This window comes from Bombus vosnesenskii, unplaced genomic scaffold, assembly GCF_011952255.1.
Source record: "Bombus vosnesenskii isolate JDL3184/JDL3185 unplaced genomic scaffold, Bvos_JDL3184-5_v1.1 scf7180000013263, whole genome shotgun sequence".
NCBI lineage: Eukaryota > Metazoa > Arthropoda > Insecta > Hymenoptera > Apidae > Bombus > Bombus vosnesenskii.
This window is the reverse complement of record NW_022882923.1, coordinates 9,568,369-9,585,311: the sequence shown is the minus strand read 5'-3', so window position 1 is coordinate 9,585,311 and position 16,943 is coordinate 9,568,369. Positions and strand designations below refer to the sequence as shown.

The 16,943-nt window shown below is 34.1% G+C and overlaps 1 protein-coding gene across 1 annotated transcript in view; it reads right to left on the bottom strand.

The window, feature by feature from the left end:
- LOC117231319 (unconventional myosin-XVIIIa-like) overlaps positions 1-16,943 on the bottom strand; it is a 65,476-nt gene that overhangs the window by 20,862 nt on the left and 27,671 nt on the right. Inside the window, 11 exon segments of the mRNA XM_033489673.1 lie at positions 10,325-10,540; positions 10,829-10,987; positions 11,400-11,574; positions 11,816-11,978; positions 12,287-12,549; positions 13,201-13,383; positions 13,458-14,041; positions 14,521-14,673; positions 14,835-15,035; positions 15,313-15,489; positions 15,965-16,153. Of these exon segments, the coding sequence (XP_033345564.1) occupies positions 10,325-10,540; positions 10,829-10,987; positions 11,400-11,574; positions 11,816-11,978; positions 12,287-12,549; positions 13,201-13,383; positions 13,458-14,041; positions 14,521-14,673; positions 14,835-15,035; positions 15,313-15,489; positions 15,965-16,153 (2,463 nt within the window).

Sequence of the window (16,943 nt, the reverse complement as noted above, 5' to 3'; positions counted from 1 at the left end):
CACGTTAATTGCTATGCATTAATAGAAAAATCAGCTGCAAATGACATAATAACCACACGTCGTGGCGAGCGTAACGTGAAAGATTATTTGTAACGTGTATGTAAATGGCCGAAGAAAAACGAGCAGGAAAGTTGCGAGGGAAATTAATTATGAATTTAAATATAGCACTGGCAGTGAATAATAAGAAAAAAGATCGCCACGCTGATGGCGATATAATTACTCGGAACTAAATTGTTTAGTGAAAGATCGTCAATCGAATGCCACACACAGGGTAAATAAATAATCGAAACCGTGATAAGCATGTTCTTTACATCGAAATGAACGTTACCGCGCAACTATCGTCAATCGCGGACACAATCTTTAACAATGTTTAATTATTCCATATAATTTTTAATCTTCGATCTCACAATTTTCAATTTGATCTACCAACTTAGAAATTTATTACACGATGAAATGAGAGAACCGAGTCAAAGACTCCAAAGGCTCGCTTCAGTGATTAATAAAACTGAAATTTCTCGATATTCGTTCCGATCGTTGAAAAGTAGAAAATTCGAAGCGCTTCTTCCGGAACACCGCGTACATAAGCAGCGTACAGAAGTCGCGACGGAAATTTCGCGGGTCTCGCGAAAGCGAGGTCGCGGGCCGTTCCTCCGTGTACGCATAGAAAAGGCCGTGGCGTTCAAGTCCGATCGATAGATCTCGCGGAGATGGCAGCTGCATCGAGAAATTGAAGCCATGTCGGGAACGCGTTGGAAAGCTGTTGCCGGGAATGTCCGCTGGCCTACTGACGAACAGGAGAAAGGAGACGACATGGGAGGAGATACGGGAGAGCATCGCAGGAGAAAAGAGCCCTGGCCGCGTTATGAAATCGCGGGGATTCTTTTTACGCGAATCGAAAACACACTGGCTCGCCGGCGATGCTTGACCATACAAAAAATTTGACCATATTTTACCATAGAAAACATTTATGTGTATATTATTTGTGTCGTAAATTATATTGAAATTTTAATTAGCACTGTAAGAAGGCACGACTGTCGCGATTATGTTGGTGTTTGAAATCAATTTCAGAATGTGTATGCTTGAAATACAGAAATATAGTAATGGAATTAACAGTTCAACGATAAGAAAACAAACAAATAAAATTTGTAAGATACGGACGACTTGGTCTGTAACCAAGTCGCACGGTTTTATTAGGTTCAACGAAGGTTGAGGTTTCTCTCTCTCTCTCTCTCTCATTTGATTCAGATGAGATAGTTTCTAGAAGACAGGCTGTTACTGTCACATTACAGCATAACGTCCTTTCTATTTATCAACGTGACGCACACAATCATTAGCGCCATATTTAAACGATCAACTTGCTATGTACATACAAATGATCGCGGTAGTAGTTTCATTGGGTGAAAGTGGTTTTCGATAAACGATTCTTTAATTCCACTAAGTATACAACGTAATTTTCCTTCTGTGTAATCTTTGTCTACCTGTAACCTTTGCCTTCCTTTTCCTGTTTAATTAAATCTATTTTTTACCTTGATCGATCATACAAAAGCACGTTTCATACTATAAATGATGAGTTTATATAAAAATACTATTTCATTCATCGTTGAATAATCAATGGAAAATCTTCGTGTCATTATACGCAGTAGAAATTAGCGAAGACATTTTTCAATCTGAACTGTTCAACGAACTAATTAAAAACACGTAATCGATAAGGATCTATGATAAGAGCATATTTCATACACGGTAAGCCAACACAGGTGAAACCACTGTATAATTTAAGTCAGTAAAATTGAAGATGAGGCGAAAATTAATTTGAAATTACATATACATGTAACAAGAAGACGCTAATTTTATGAAATAAATGGATACAATTAAAAAACATTTAGCGATCGTGAGTTTGAAAATTTGATGGATGATATATACAAACATAATTAAAGATTTTACAAAAAATTTGATACAACAACATATTCCACAGTGTACAGATAGACAACGTGTACGCTAATTAGAGAACATAATTAATTGCGTGTTATTATCTGAGAAAAAGGATTAGAAAAAAGGTTCTTATTATAGAAATTTGCTTCTTCTTCCTAATTTTATAAACAGGACATTAGTCAACCTATCATTAGACTAACCGATTAAGTTTACACTCTAATTAAACAGGTTGAATTCCGCTTCACACCTTTCCCTATTTTATATTTACATCGCTACGTCTATTTAACATGCAAATTTTACACATATTTGCATATAAGTAAAAAACGTAGTTTTACGTAAGTTACATCTCGAACAAGAAAGTTGGAGAATTACGAGAAGGAGGAGAATTGAAACAGCGAAACAAGATGAAATTATTATAGTAACTCTAAAAATGGAATACAATTATGCAATTGTTTGGAAAATATTCATATTATATCTGTAAGCAAATTGTTATACACCACGCACGGTACAAGTAAAAAGATGAAAGTAATATATAGCAAAACATTACATCAACCCAACTATTATTTATGTAGCATTATTCTAATTTCAGGATCTTGAAACTTCTTCAATGACTCCAGAATTTAATTACGAATACGTATTTTCCAAGAATAAAGAATTACACTCGTTAATCGGTTGTACTTATTAAAAGAAACAGAATGCGTGGAGAATTAGCTCTAAAAAGATAAACAGTTCTAAACAAGAAGATATCAGATTCAATGTGAAAAGCGAAAGCGTATTAAATACACGAACGAAATATTCGCGTCTATTTTATGAAAGATGTTCCACGTGGCTTGCCATTGATATTCACGATAATTTTAACAAATTTTCTGCCGCGACAGATACGAGATTCCTTTTCACTTTTTAATCGCTGGCGAATGTATGGCAAAGCATGTGCGGTTTTCCATCTTGTCAGACGTTATTAGCGTTGCTAATTAGAACTATGCTACGTACTTATTGTCAAAGTTAAACCACTTCGTTCCGAAGTTTCACTTTGATATCAGTCTTAGCAGCCACTTGTTGCACGTATTTTTCAAATATTATATAAACTTTCTAATTAATTACGAATAATTGCCTGACGCACAATAAGACATGTAAAAAGGATGTTGATAGTCGCTTACGGGTTAATTATTCAGGTTTATTATGAGTTTCTCAAGTACCCAAGTATTTTTCAGAAACTCTGATATCTTATATGGATAATTAAATAAATGAATCAAAGTAAAACAAAGAGGACAAAGCAAAGATTTTAGAAATTCTGTAGCTGTAGTTTTATGTCTTTTGTCTGTCCCGAAAGATTTTCAATTTAATTGTGCCGTTTTATAATTAGAATATTTGTTACGTCTGAGGAAAATACCTTCCTCGACCTTCTTACAATTTTTTTGAAATTCTAGCGTTATTTAGTGTATTGTCCATGCGTGATTCAATTTTGATAAAACTAGCCTTATCGAAATGGGGATATTTATCTTCAAAATTAAGATTCTAACATGTAATCTAACATGTAATTGCAGAAATAGTTTTCTAATTAATTACAGAGAAACCGCGCCTACAAAACTAGAACAGTTGCTTAAAAAAACTAATAGGCTATGTAAAATGGTCGAGAGAATATTTTCGTTTTTTAAATTCAGGATAAAAGTAATGTGAAACATGTACGTAATATCGGTAACTTGGACGTCCAAAGTACCGTACATTATAACGCGAAGATGCCGTTCTGTCCACTTCTCAATTGTTAGTGATAGTATGCGCGCGTAAAAGGTGTACGGATAGCCGAGAAATTTCTTCCTAGAAAGAGAATGTCAGACACGCAGGAAGAGTATGGCTGTCGAGTGTCAGCCTGTTTTACTTTGGCGGGATATTCACGCGCTACAGATACATTAATTACAATTTTATTTTGTTTATTAAAAATAGAATAAGATGGCGTTAATGTCCGAACAGATAATATTCACCCAACGGTTTTTTGCTTCTTTCGTTCCTCGAAACGAAACCCGGCAATTGATCCCTAAACGGGCAACGAATTAGAGAGAGTCGGATGACCAAAGCCGCGTGGTCGTTTAATTAATTAGCACACGGGTTCGTTATTCAACTCGTTCCTCGAAACCCCAATTGATCGACGAATTGAGAGAGTCGATGACCAAAGCCGCGTGGTCGTTTGAATTAGACGGTTCACATATGCGAAAGCGATTAACGACGGCGTCGATCGTTCTCCTGATCCTCGTCCGAGAAATTCATTGTAAACTGCGATAACCTCTTCGATATATCTGCATCCGATCTAAGCTATTTTATCTAGTCAGCGTAACAGCGAAGAGATAGCTGCAAGGCTCAAAAACCTTGTCTAACATTTACCTTTGTGTTCTTTATTAAGTGTACGTAACAGACGTCACTTTCCAACGAGATCTTATTGCGATCATTTTATAATCATGATATATTCCACGATTTGTCGAATTTTTATCATTTTCGACGGATTGATCATTTTCTTAATGTAATACCGTTTTACTCATTTTTTTTTTGTTTGTTTGTTTTATGTGGAGCATGTAGAATAAAAGGCGTTGTTTAAACATTTCAAAGGAAAATAAAAACTATCTGGACGATACATCTTTCGCTGGTAAAAATCATTCACTTTCGCTTCTTTTTCGCATTCTTTTCACACCGTTCTACTATTTTCCGCCATTCTACGATTCAGATGAAATATCCGCACCTGTTTCGTGACAAATATAAAATTATACGGACGACACGCGTCATTCTCTCGAAGGAACGCATCCTCTATCATCCACAACGCATTCTTCAAAGAACTGGTGTAGAAAATTTATATCCCACGCATTCCACTCCATTCCATCGGGCGGCTTTTCTTCGAAATTGACTTCGGTCGAAAGTCAAATGATGGAAAAATGCCAGATACACTACGACTAAGAAGTATCAGAGTATCGAAGATCCGAAAGTATACTAACTAAATTCGTGTTGAACGTTACTACGTATTCCAACGTATTATAATTGAGTTAGATTCCTTATTTCTATTTCAACTTCATACGACGTATAATTATACGAGATTTGATTGATTAATAAGAAAATCATACTTTTCGTGTAAGTTTGCTTGTTATAATTTTTCTCATTACCTTCGTAGAATAATAACAGAAATCGATGATGTTTTAGATAAGCAGAAATGAATGAAAGAGCCATTACTAATGCAGAAACATAATCGTAACGAGAAATGCTATTCTATAGAAAACATGTTTAATTTTCTTGAGAATCTTTCGAGAGATTTCATATGAATATTCAATGTTTCCGGTTCGGATGTGCATCTATGAGGAAGTATTTCTCAAACTACTATTTTGTACACAACAAGACGTAAAAGTTGTTCACATAAAATTAGAGACAAGAATTTCATATTTTTGATAACTTAATTACTCCTTAAAATTATATCCTTTCTCTATTTATAGTTAATTTACTAGAACTTGAGATTACTTCACGAGCTAAAATTTCAATAGGCTACTACTGTTTCTGTTTTAGCTAAATAAGGATAAGAAACGTAAAAAAATTCCAGATCCAATAGCAATAAGAATCAGTAAATCAAAAGAAACACGAAATAAAACGGAAGTTTCTAATCTTTCAGCACGTCAATGCTTTAGAATCGAGTTTTGTTCGCAAAAGCACTGAATATAAAGTTACAACAGCATAAAGCAGTTGTAAAGCTTAGAAAGCTGCAACTTCGCACGAAAGAAAAATTAGGACAAACATAGAGACGGATTACGCACGTAGATTTTACAGCTGTTTCTCCTATACCTACATGATAGCTGACAGCAATTAATACGGAGTAATGCTAATGATTTCATGATCTCGATCACGATCTGGCAAGTTACCGCGTTTGTCGTGCGAACCTGACCTAGCCTGTTAGCCAGTTAAATTAAAACTCGTCGCGTTTCTCTATTACCAAGCTGTGGTGGATTTCCGAACGCGCAACAGGCATTAGCACCACGCGGAAAACCGACTTACTCAACGACTGACAATGAGTACTCTACTAATAGAGCTACAGAAATCAAATACACGTTAGAATAAAGTTCGAAGAATGGGTAAAAATTTGTCGACCAAATCTTTACATAAGCATTATACTTTTCTATAATAATTCCTATATCCAGTACGTTCAACAAATTTTCTCTGTCTTTCTCTTAAAATATCGAAACGATTCATTTATTTGGCAATGAACATTAATTTCTAAAACAGAAATTTAAATAAAATGTTGCCAATAAAGAGAAGAACGTGTTACTTTAATACTTTCGTATCGTAGGTTGCCCTGATGAAATAAGAAATTAAGAAACATTTGAGTGCGAGACGCGATAACGGGAGTTAGCGGCGATATTGAAGTCATCGTTGATACCGATATTAATTTCTAACGAATCAGTCCACGCATCTATTCGTGGTGCAAGCTATCGACTGGTGGAATCGAACAGAGAATTATTTGCGATGCCAGACACGCACGAATCGCAGGCACACACGATCAACGGTCACATTTCCGCCGTGGAAACCTTAGTCCGGATATTTCGGGAGTGGAGATTCCTAGCTGAGCGTTTAAACAGAAGCGATACTATTCCAACAGCTTTTGTATACTCGTTATCGATTGTATTTTCATAACTGCGGGCCATGCGTTCCACTTCTTTCATCCGGTTAATATTTTGTAGGGTAACGCACTTAACATAACCGCCTTGGATAACTTACTACATAATTATGTATTGTATAAAACGAGGTTACATGATTTTGTCCATTTATCCGCGATACGGTACACAAAACACAGCAACATAATGACAAAATGTATGTGATAAACCTACTATTTTTCTTTTATTTCGAAAATTCTAATATCTTTTTATTTTTGCTTGCTTCCATAAAAGTTGGAATATCGATGTACTACAAATTCTTCATTTTCTATTTATACCGAAAGTTTCATACGCGGTACCCGTATTGGAAAAGCCAGTTTAACTGTACTTCCGTTGCATTATGCGGTATTTATGATATACTTTCTAAATTTATTCTATTGAGAACCGTTTCTACTTGTACATTCAAGTAGTTTAACTGTCTCCAATTGGTGTTCATCCACACACATCCATTTACTGACATATTTAATATCAACACATACAGCTACATTAATGAAGCAACAGGAAACCCTATCATGGTTACGTTATTTAAAAATGCGACACCAGTCGTGATAATATACAGTAAAGCTTACTAATATAAATTTTCAGCATATTCGAGATTAAAAGATACGATGCAGTACAGAATAACTAGAAATTAAGTACAACTAAAAGTATTCCATTTGTATTATTAGAAATACCAGCAGGTACTCTAGTATTCTTGATAAATGATGTATTTATGGTGGTAAAGTACGTATGTACACGGTAATAATGAATTATCGCAAAAAGAAAAGTTTATAAATAAGATATATGGAAGATTAAAGATGGTGTGCAAGAAGTTCTCAATAATCTTCTCTGTTGACATTTCGTTACGATAATTAATATCTATTATCTTCTTTGGCATACACTGATTACGATAATTAACATGTCATGTATATCTAAATTATCCAAGTAACCTCGACCGACTTTCCAAGTTTCAAAACTTTTTTTTTTTTTTTTTATTTCTTCTGTCCGATGCAACTAAAGAAACAGAGATGTTTTCTGGTTAAACAATTCACGCTTGAACGAACACTTAATTACTTCGGATTTTTCAAACTCTTTTTAAAAAAAAACCGTACCGTGTACGTTACCTGTTCTATCTAAAGCGTAATTGCAAAACCAACATCATTGTTCTCGTCTGTTGGACGAGAAATAAAAGGGTTCGATTACTCGTTGTTATCTAGAATATCGCGATGACGTCGTGCTCCTCTCGACTTCCGTGTTCCTTAATTCGTTGGCTCGAATCTGTTGCGGAGAACAAATTGGACCACGCGCTTAGTCTTGAAGTAAAACAGACGGGCCCGATAAAAAAGAAAAGAAGAGGTGTACGTGCAAGGTGGAACACTTTCGCGACGAAAAGGCCTCGGGCAACGCGAGTTCTGCGAACAAGGAGAGGTTCCGAAGAGTGCAACGATTTCTATATGGGCCACGAGAAAGTCACTAGCGCGTGTCGCTTTTTTTTCCACGGTTATTCGACCCTTTTGCACTTTCGCGGTTAAATGATCTCCTTTTCGGCTTCGGGAATTAACCTTGCAACGATAATCGATGATTAGAGTTGGCAGCAAATGAGCCACATTGGTGCACTTCGCAGCGTCAGATTGCGGCTACTGAGAAATATTTGAAAATTTAATCGAGGAACTGAAACTGATAAATAATGTGAATACCCCGAAGTAGAAATTTTCATAGTTGCTATGGAGTGGAAATATGCATTTGTTAATCTTGGAACCTACAAATTATAATTAACCCCGCTATAATTTCTTGAACTACATACTAGTATTATAAATATGACGCTAAGGTCTTTTGAATTTGGCGTGATTTTCACTGAATACAACGTGCAAATTTTGCATAAATTCGTTGAAATCTATTCAGGTATCTATTTCAGAGTATTTAATTATTTTACAGCACCGAGAATTGTTATATTGCAGAGAAATTGTACTTGATCGTTAGCAACGAATAAGAGATGACTTTAAATAATAATTTCATTGCAATATACACTTTTAATGTGAATTTCCCTGTTAAATATTTACATATATTCGTTAAAGGGAAGGAAAGGTGTGAATTGTCTTCAATGTATCTGAAAACCGCATTGACGTTCTAAAAAAATTTCACATAAAACAGAGGTCTGAATTAAAAAAAAAAAAAAATAATAAAACACACATTACGATGTACAAACCGCATCTATAATCGAAACGTTACTTTCACGCATTAAAAAGTAACAACATACTAATAATTTTCCAGTAGAAAACACATTAAACGGCCATCCCTAACGTAAGTATAGCTTGGATCTAGTAATTTTAATGTCACTTCGCCATTCTATAGTAAAAAGTGCCAATAAAGACACGCGATTGCACCTAACGCGTGTGCAACTTTGCATGACATTTATAAATAAGATCTTGTCACGATTACGATTCCATGGAATCACCAAATTAAAATGCTTGTGCACAAAAAGAAAACAGACCACGTTCACGTAATTTGCTTCCTAAGTTACGTTACGAAACGTTACTCTACATAAATATGCAGAATGTGGCAAGAATTTTCATTTCAGTTGCAGTTACATGCAACAGTCTGATCATTCTGATATAACAGAAAAACTGTTCGAGTCTTTTTAAATAGAAATTCATCTGAAACAATTATTGAAGATTATTATTATTATTATTATTATTTTCTCTTTTCTATAAGATTATATGACTTCTAGTATTTATAATGTCTTTGCAAATTTTCGTATCGCAATTGAGATAAAATATCAAGTGTTACTCAAATCATAGAGTTAAAAAACTTTTAGTATTACCGTAGCTATATTTAAATCATTAATATTATATACTTAATTAGACGAGCTACTAGAATAAAAATCCATTTAACCAAACGGTGAAGATCGTTTTAATCAGTGAATTCACATCGATACCAATTCTCTGTCCGTGGTGTACTGACGAAACCATAATCGAATTCGTGGAGAAAGTTGACCGAAATCACGTAAAGCGATTCTCCTTGAGAAAACGAATGTTCGTTTCAAGTATGTGACGTTACCAAAATTCTCACACTGGAACAAACCACCTACGGTGAATCGAATTGCGGAAGCACTTCGAATACTTATGAGCAAAGGTGGTATTAATTCAAGTATCTATGCCGCCTGATGGTGATATTTAAGACCGGTATTACAAGTTAGGATAACGCTATCGATATGCCTTTCCATTTTGTTTGTTTTGATAACCAGAACATCGAGTAAAAGCATTACTACCTGTACGGAAAAAAGTGAAAGTGCTTCTACTAGAGTGAAAGATATGATACTAGACATTCGATCCTTGCTGAAGTACAGTGGCATGTAAATTGAAAGTTAAAAAAGATGAAATGGAAAGTTGTGCATAGTTTTGAGATATGAATGAGATATATACATAAATGTAAAGTTTTATAGAAGATGCCGTAATACTGGAATTTTTGGCTAAAAAATTAGCCCTTCATAGGTAAACATATGTTTTCATATTCATTCAGTTTGTAACACATTATGAAAATGATAGAAAATTAAATAATGCTCTCTAGACATATTTTTTACATCTACAAATTTCTAGTACATACCAAATACATATACTTGTTTAAAAAACAATACAGACAAAGTAGTATTTTGTAGATATCCCCTTTAGGGATTTCGCAATTTTTGGAACCATACTACTCCTTAATATAGAGAAAAATGCAAAATAGTAGATATGACTTACCTGGCTTTGTCCAACACGATACAAAGCTGGATCGACGTCGATGGTAAGCATCATATCTTCCACAGCACGGCGTTCATCAGCTACAGGACTGCCTGGTCGTGTGTTTACATCACTTGACAATAAACTGAATCGTCTTCTAAATTCACCTAAAGCTATATGCTTAGGGAATCCCACTTTATGCAATCTAACTGCATCGATTATTTGGCTTCCACGAATCTGTAACAAAAATTGAAATATTTTTTTAGTATTTTAATCAAAGATTGAAACTAATATTCTAGAAGATATAATTTATTGCACTAGATAAAATTAATATACGTATATTTGTATAACTGTTGTCAAAAATTTCCCCTGCTATTATTGCATTACTAATCTGTTTAATTTTTGCATTAAATACAATTTAAAAATTGTAAATGGGTAAAATTGTTAAAAATTTAAGTAAAAACATTACATGGATTGTGTTAATTAAATTTTTCATATTATACATTTATGCAAGAGAATTTTTACCTGTGATCGTAGAAGCGGTACGTTAATAACACTGTCTTCGCTTTGATTTGATTTTACTGACAATAAACTTTTATTATCGGTACATCCAGCATTGTGTTGCGGTAGTATACAATGGACAAATTTAACTCGTGTTCTCCGCAAAGTTTCAATCAGTCCATCCTATAACAAATTACATCATATCTTCATTAATGTCAAATAAAAAATTATGATTAATTTAGAAGAGAACTAGTTATTGCATCTTGCCTTTTTTACACGTAAACTGATAATAAAAGCAAAAAACAAAAACAGGAAGTGGTACCATAACAATGTGCATCTTAATTCAGTAAACATTTTCAGCTTCATTACGTATCTCGTTTATGAAGTTAGTAGTAAACTTATATCAACTGAGTCATCGTTTGAAGATAATATAATATGTAACATGACATATGACCTTATCTTTCATGTTCGTATACACTCATGAAAATCATAATATTCCCAGATAAATATGTAGTTATCCAGAACTCAATTATTCATAGAATATTTATTTCTGATTAGTAGATAAGAATATTAGTCTTATGACTTTTATACTTACAACAGTGAATTTAACCTGAAGAGATATATTTTTCCTTTTAACAGTAGTGAATGTTCGCCGTATACTAGAAGCTCTTCTCAAAGATTGTGAACCTTCCAAACCAGGCATGGAACTGCATAAAGCTCCAGATACTCCTGCTCCACGTGCACTAACAAACAGCATATTCACATCTTCCCTGATATCAATATAAAATGTAATATTAGTTAGTGGCAACAAGAAATTTTAGTTAATAAAAATTTATTGATTATTTTAAACAAAATTATACTGAAAAATGTATAAACGTTTTAGTTCAAAACATGTTTTAATAAAATATTATCTTAGAAACATAAGGAAAGTTTCAAGATAAGGAGAAATAAGATCAAGATTTTAATAGAATTGTACACAATTAGAAAAACAAAAACATTTAAATTACATACCTTGTACTTTCTTGAAGTATTGTAATGGCACTTTTAGTAACAGGATTCTCGCGTGTTGCTTTCAGCCATCCTGTTGCTGTGTAAAGTACAGGATTGGTACCCAATAAATGTTGTAAGACAAACTGATTGTTCCCAGGTGCTTTTCTTAACAATAATTGATGATCTGTTTTAGAAGAACAGAATTAAAAAGATAAGTAAGTATTGCAATGTACAGAATGATCATATATTATATCACTGTATCGAATAATAAACGCTATATCATTATAAAAAAGAAAATCTTTTTCTATTTTTATCAACTACGATAACCTAGCATATGTATTTCCAATGCAATCAATTTTTCATAATTTTCTGAAATGTATAAGAAAAATTAATTCGGAAAATGAAAAGTAATATGGAGTTTTGGTACAATAACATAAAAAAAAATTATAATTCATCATAATTTGTAAAAAAAAACCAAACGTATTTAAGTACCTCTATCTCCATAATGAGAAAACAATCGATCTAAAAATGTCTCGTCGCTGCCGCCAGGACATACTGTTTCTTCCTCTAACAGCCACAGAAGACCCTTTCGTTCTATTTGTCTACTTCCACTAAGGTCACTTTGGCTAGTTCGCAACATCGTTGCACCTTGCGAACTTCCACGATCTAATAGCGAAATTAAACCCTGAGGTGATCCAATTCCATCTTCGTCGCAGTCATCTTCGTAATCTACGTCAATTCCTTCTTGGACGTACCTGAATTACACGAATGAGTTCAATGGTAATATGCAAAACATATCTATATCAAAGATTTTTAAGTTTTATTTCATTTATTTCATTATGAAATTTTCTTTGATTCAAATTCTTTGTGGTAAAATTTTTATTTCATTTGATCTATGCATTATTCCTTTATTTTTTATTATCATCTGTTCCAAAATTATCGAATTATATTCGAAAAATCATTACCAAAAATAAGTTATAGCACACACTATCTTCGTAACAACAAACTGGTTTGAAACATTCATCAATCGATTCATCTTCCATTTCTTTCGATATTTTAAGATAAAATTGAAATATTTCATGAGGAACGTTACTTTTACTTAAATTTAGGAAAACTAGAAAGAGATTGAAAATATGAACAACCTGCCTTAATCGATTATCGACATCGAATGACAATATCGATTATCGAATATCGATATGTATCGACCTTTGAATTCAAAATAAAGAATATTTTGTATTTAAACGTAAGAATAATCTGTTTATTGCGTCCTGCATTATTGAGATAATTATATGAAACTATTTTGAATAAAGTCATATTCATTCTACAGTATCTGATCCAAAACAATAATTAATCACTATATATATATATATATATATATAAACTTAATTAATTAGATTACAATGTACCTGTCCTTTGGTGCCACCAGTGTCGTATGATGAAACAACAGTTGCAGCCTTTCCTGCAAGTAATTGTGACACAGGTCTTCGAAACAGGCTCCCGTTTGTCGTCCACAAGAGGCTGGATTCTGAAAACCTGGCGAGTCACACAACAACAAAGAAGACACTGTGTGCACGGATGATGATATGGATCTGTGAAAAAATAAAGAACGACATTATCATCATTACTCTCATTCTATCCCTATTTACTCACAAAAAGAACAAACCTATTGATGAGAGCAGCTACGCAATGGAACACTTCGGAATAAAGTCCAATCAAAAGACCTTCCAGAGCATCTAATCCCATGATATCTTTGCTTTGTTCGGTAGGACTTGGCGTACGTAAAGCAGGCCTCGGAGTACTCGGTGTACCAGCACCGCCTCCATTAGAAGAAAACACTATTCTACTCAATTCCTCAACGGTAGTACCCAATAACGTTGCAGCCTTCTCTGCACATTCCACTCTTGCAAACTGCCATCGACTTTGCGAACTGGTGCCAGCCTTAACCGCACCAGCACAGCTCAGGTGATATATGCCAGCAAGGACTAGCCAAATGACTTTCTCGTCGGACTCAGAGACGCCGAGAATCCTGAAAGCGGCCACGATTCGATTAAACTCCACCATGGCACGCTGTTTGTCCTCGTGCTTCTGCAAAGGTGTAATGAACACATTGTTCTCTGCGACTAGATTGGTCAGGTGCAATTCCTTTCTAAGAGCACCCTCTGCGCCTGCCAGTAAACGGTAAATTGCATGGAAAGTTGGGTCTCCATTCGCTCTTCTGCCTATCCTCGACTTTTCTAAAAGTAGGACCTTGCGAACAAAATAAAAATCAGGTCAATATATCTTGGATATTTTTACAAAATTATGGCATATTTAAAGTAAATAATTATATTAGGTACATATATGTATATATGTATTTTGTACAACAAGAACATTTTGTAACATTTCAATAAAGATCAAAAACGTAAACTCGCTTAAAATATAGTTTTTTATCTTCAAATTATAATTCAAGCTCTTTTGATATGCTCTACTTTCGAGGGTGTGTTCATTGGATCGATTGTGCGTTTATCGAGGCCGTTACACCCCGAAGCCATAGCACTACCACAGTAAGAGAATTCTCTAACTCTCATGTAATTTATATTTTGACTTTTAGAAAATATACTACAAATAAAAATGAATTAAATAATGTTGTACATCAACGGTAAATATAAATTATTAATTGATTTACACTTCATGAAATAACATGTAGTTGAACAAAACGATTATCCGATAACGCATAATTGTATTACCTGTAAAGAAGCCGATGCTATTTGGCCCGATTGATCAAAGTCCAAACTGAAGAGCTGTGTAAAACGTGTTGCATTGGAATTCATGTGTGTTCTGCTGTTTCCAAATGCCTCCAAAACTGTGAATAGGGCGTTGAGTTTCTCAATGGTCAAAATCTTTAACATTAATCAGAATAGACAGATTTTAAAAGATGGAATGATTTGTAAAATCTGCAATAATTGAAAAAAAAAGGAATTCCTATTTATCTTAATTTTCCTTCATTTTTATTATAAAGGTAAGCTGATAATATTATCAAATTCTATAAATTTTCACTCACCTTGTTAACTGTGCCTGCAGCCAATACAAGATAATGGAGAGCATGTTTAAAATTTGTCGTTTTGCCAGATCCGCTACGGCCAAGAAACACTAAGGAATGATCCCTTCGAGTGGCTAACATCCCTCTGTAAGCTGCTTGCGCCATCGCATAGATATGAGGTGGCATATCCTCGCTTTTGCATCCTCTAAACATATGTGCTACCTGGAAGGTAAGAAAGAAAAAAAAAAGAGGAAAAAATAAGCAACGTAGTTTAGCAAAATCTGTGTGGTTTGTAACGTCTTCATTCTCTGAATAAATTGAAAGTAAGATTTTTATCTCACTTGAAAAGAAGGATGGTTTCAAACCACTAATAAATTTTAATTACAAATTCCATTAAAGACTAAAAGCAAGAATGTTCAATTTATTCCTCTTTCATAAGAAAAAGAAAAAAAAAGAAAAATGGTAAAAAGAAATAAAGGAATGCGTAAACGTCTCTTGCCTTTTCAGAGTAAATCGCTAATGGCGCCACCGGATTGATAATGATCATGCTATCTCCCGCATACGTGTGTATTAAATTACTGGCATAACGTTGTCTCAGTGTGTGGAGAACAGAAGATTCATTGAGAAAACGTAATTGCGAGAGTTCCTCGGCCTTGTCAAACTGAGGAGGGTTGGCCTGCGAAGAAGAGGAATAAATGATTAGTTTGATTTAACCTACTTGTTAGAGAACTGCGTCTGTGTGTTACGAATCATCGTAATAACTAGACTACGGATGTTTATGCATTTATGGGAAATATACGCTTGTAAAAATGTATAAAATATTCAGGGTATTTATTATATTATTATTAAAAAAACAAACCTCTGTTTAAGTCGCATTTCTTTAATTTTGCACATGAAAATAATAATTTGCATAGAAATTCATAGTCTAGTAATAACTTTTCATTTCTTTCTCTTTTTTTTTTTTTTTTAATTACCGTAATTGGTGGTGCAATCGGGAGGAGTATAATCGGGAAGATTCTATATGAAAGATTAAATTGAAAACATAGAATATAATTCCTTATACTTCAAGTGTTTTAAATACTTAGAATTTAAATACTTTAACATTATGAAAATTGATATTCAATGTCAAATAAATTTAATCAAACGAATACCTTTTCAACGTCCTCTTCATCGACGAGAAGTTCCTCGCCAGAAGTGGTTAAACGAATTCTTAGCTTTCCTGTGTCCGGATCTGCTGGACCACATTTCGTCGCAGGGGTAAAACCACCTCGATGTAATAACCAAATTCTTTCGGAACTCAACCATGCTTGTTCTTGCGCCAGATGCTCCTCGGACCGTGCCTAGTCATCGACAAAAAAAAAGGAAAAAAATTGCTTAAGATCCTATACGAATTTTCTAATCATCGAATGTAACGTATTTTGCAAATTGAAATTAAACAAAAATGGACTGTTTCCATGGCGTAGCCGACTCTTTCTATTTCAAGAGAAATCTAAAAGTTGTAAATCTAGAACTTCAATTATATGATTTTGCACATGTTTCTCTGCCTTTCCGATGTTACCACACGTCAAAAAGAAAGTATTTGCTCACCCACGAGCTGTGTAGATTAGAACACTAGTCGTACTTGGGAATCCATATTAAATGAATTACATCATTGATTAGAAAAATGTATTTCAACCTCGAAGTTCAACCTACGAGCCATCCATCAAAAACCATCCAGCAAAATAGTTTCAATTTCGCCTATGCTTCAAACCGTGCACAACTATTCGTTTATGCGATTATACAAAGTTCAAATTATTCAGAATTTTCATCCTCGATAAGGATCTTCCTCGAATGGAAATTTCAAATTTCATTCTTTGGAAAATCCCCTCGGTCACACATTCGGAAAGCTGTTTTTCGACGTTCAAGAAATATTTATTAACAGCAACACCCCGCTAACGAACTATCGATAATATACAAAAATATCTGGAAGTGTTTTCGACCAATAACGCGTCCCATTCTGAACGACAATATGTTTGTAAAAAAAATGCGAAACTGTCGTTTAAATTATCAACATCCTTGAAAACGTCTGCGTTATTAGCACCGGTTTTGTACGCCTAATACCGCCATTTACATACCATCTTTACATGCCTG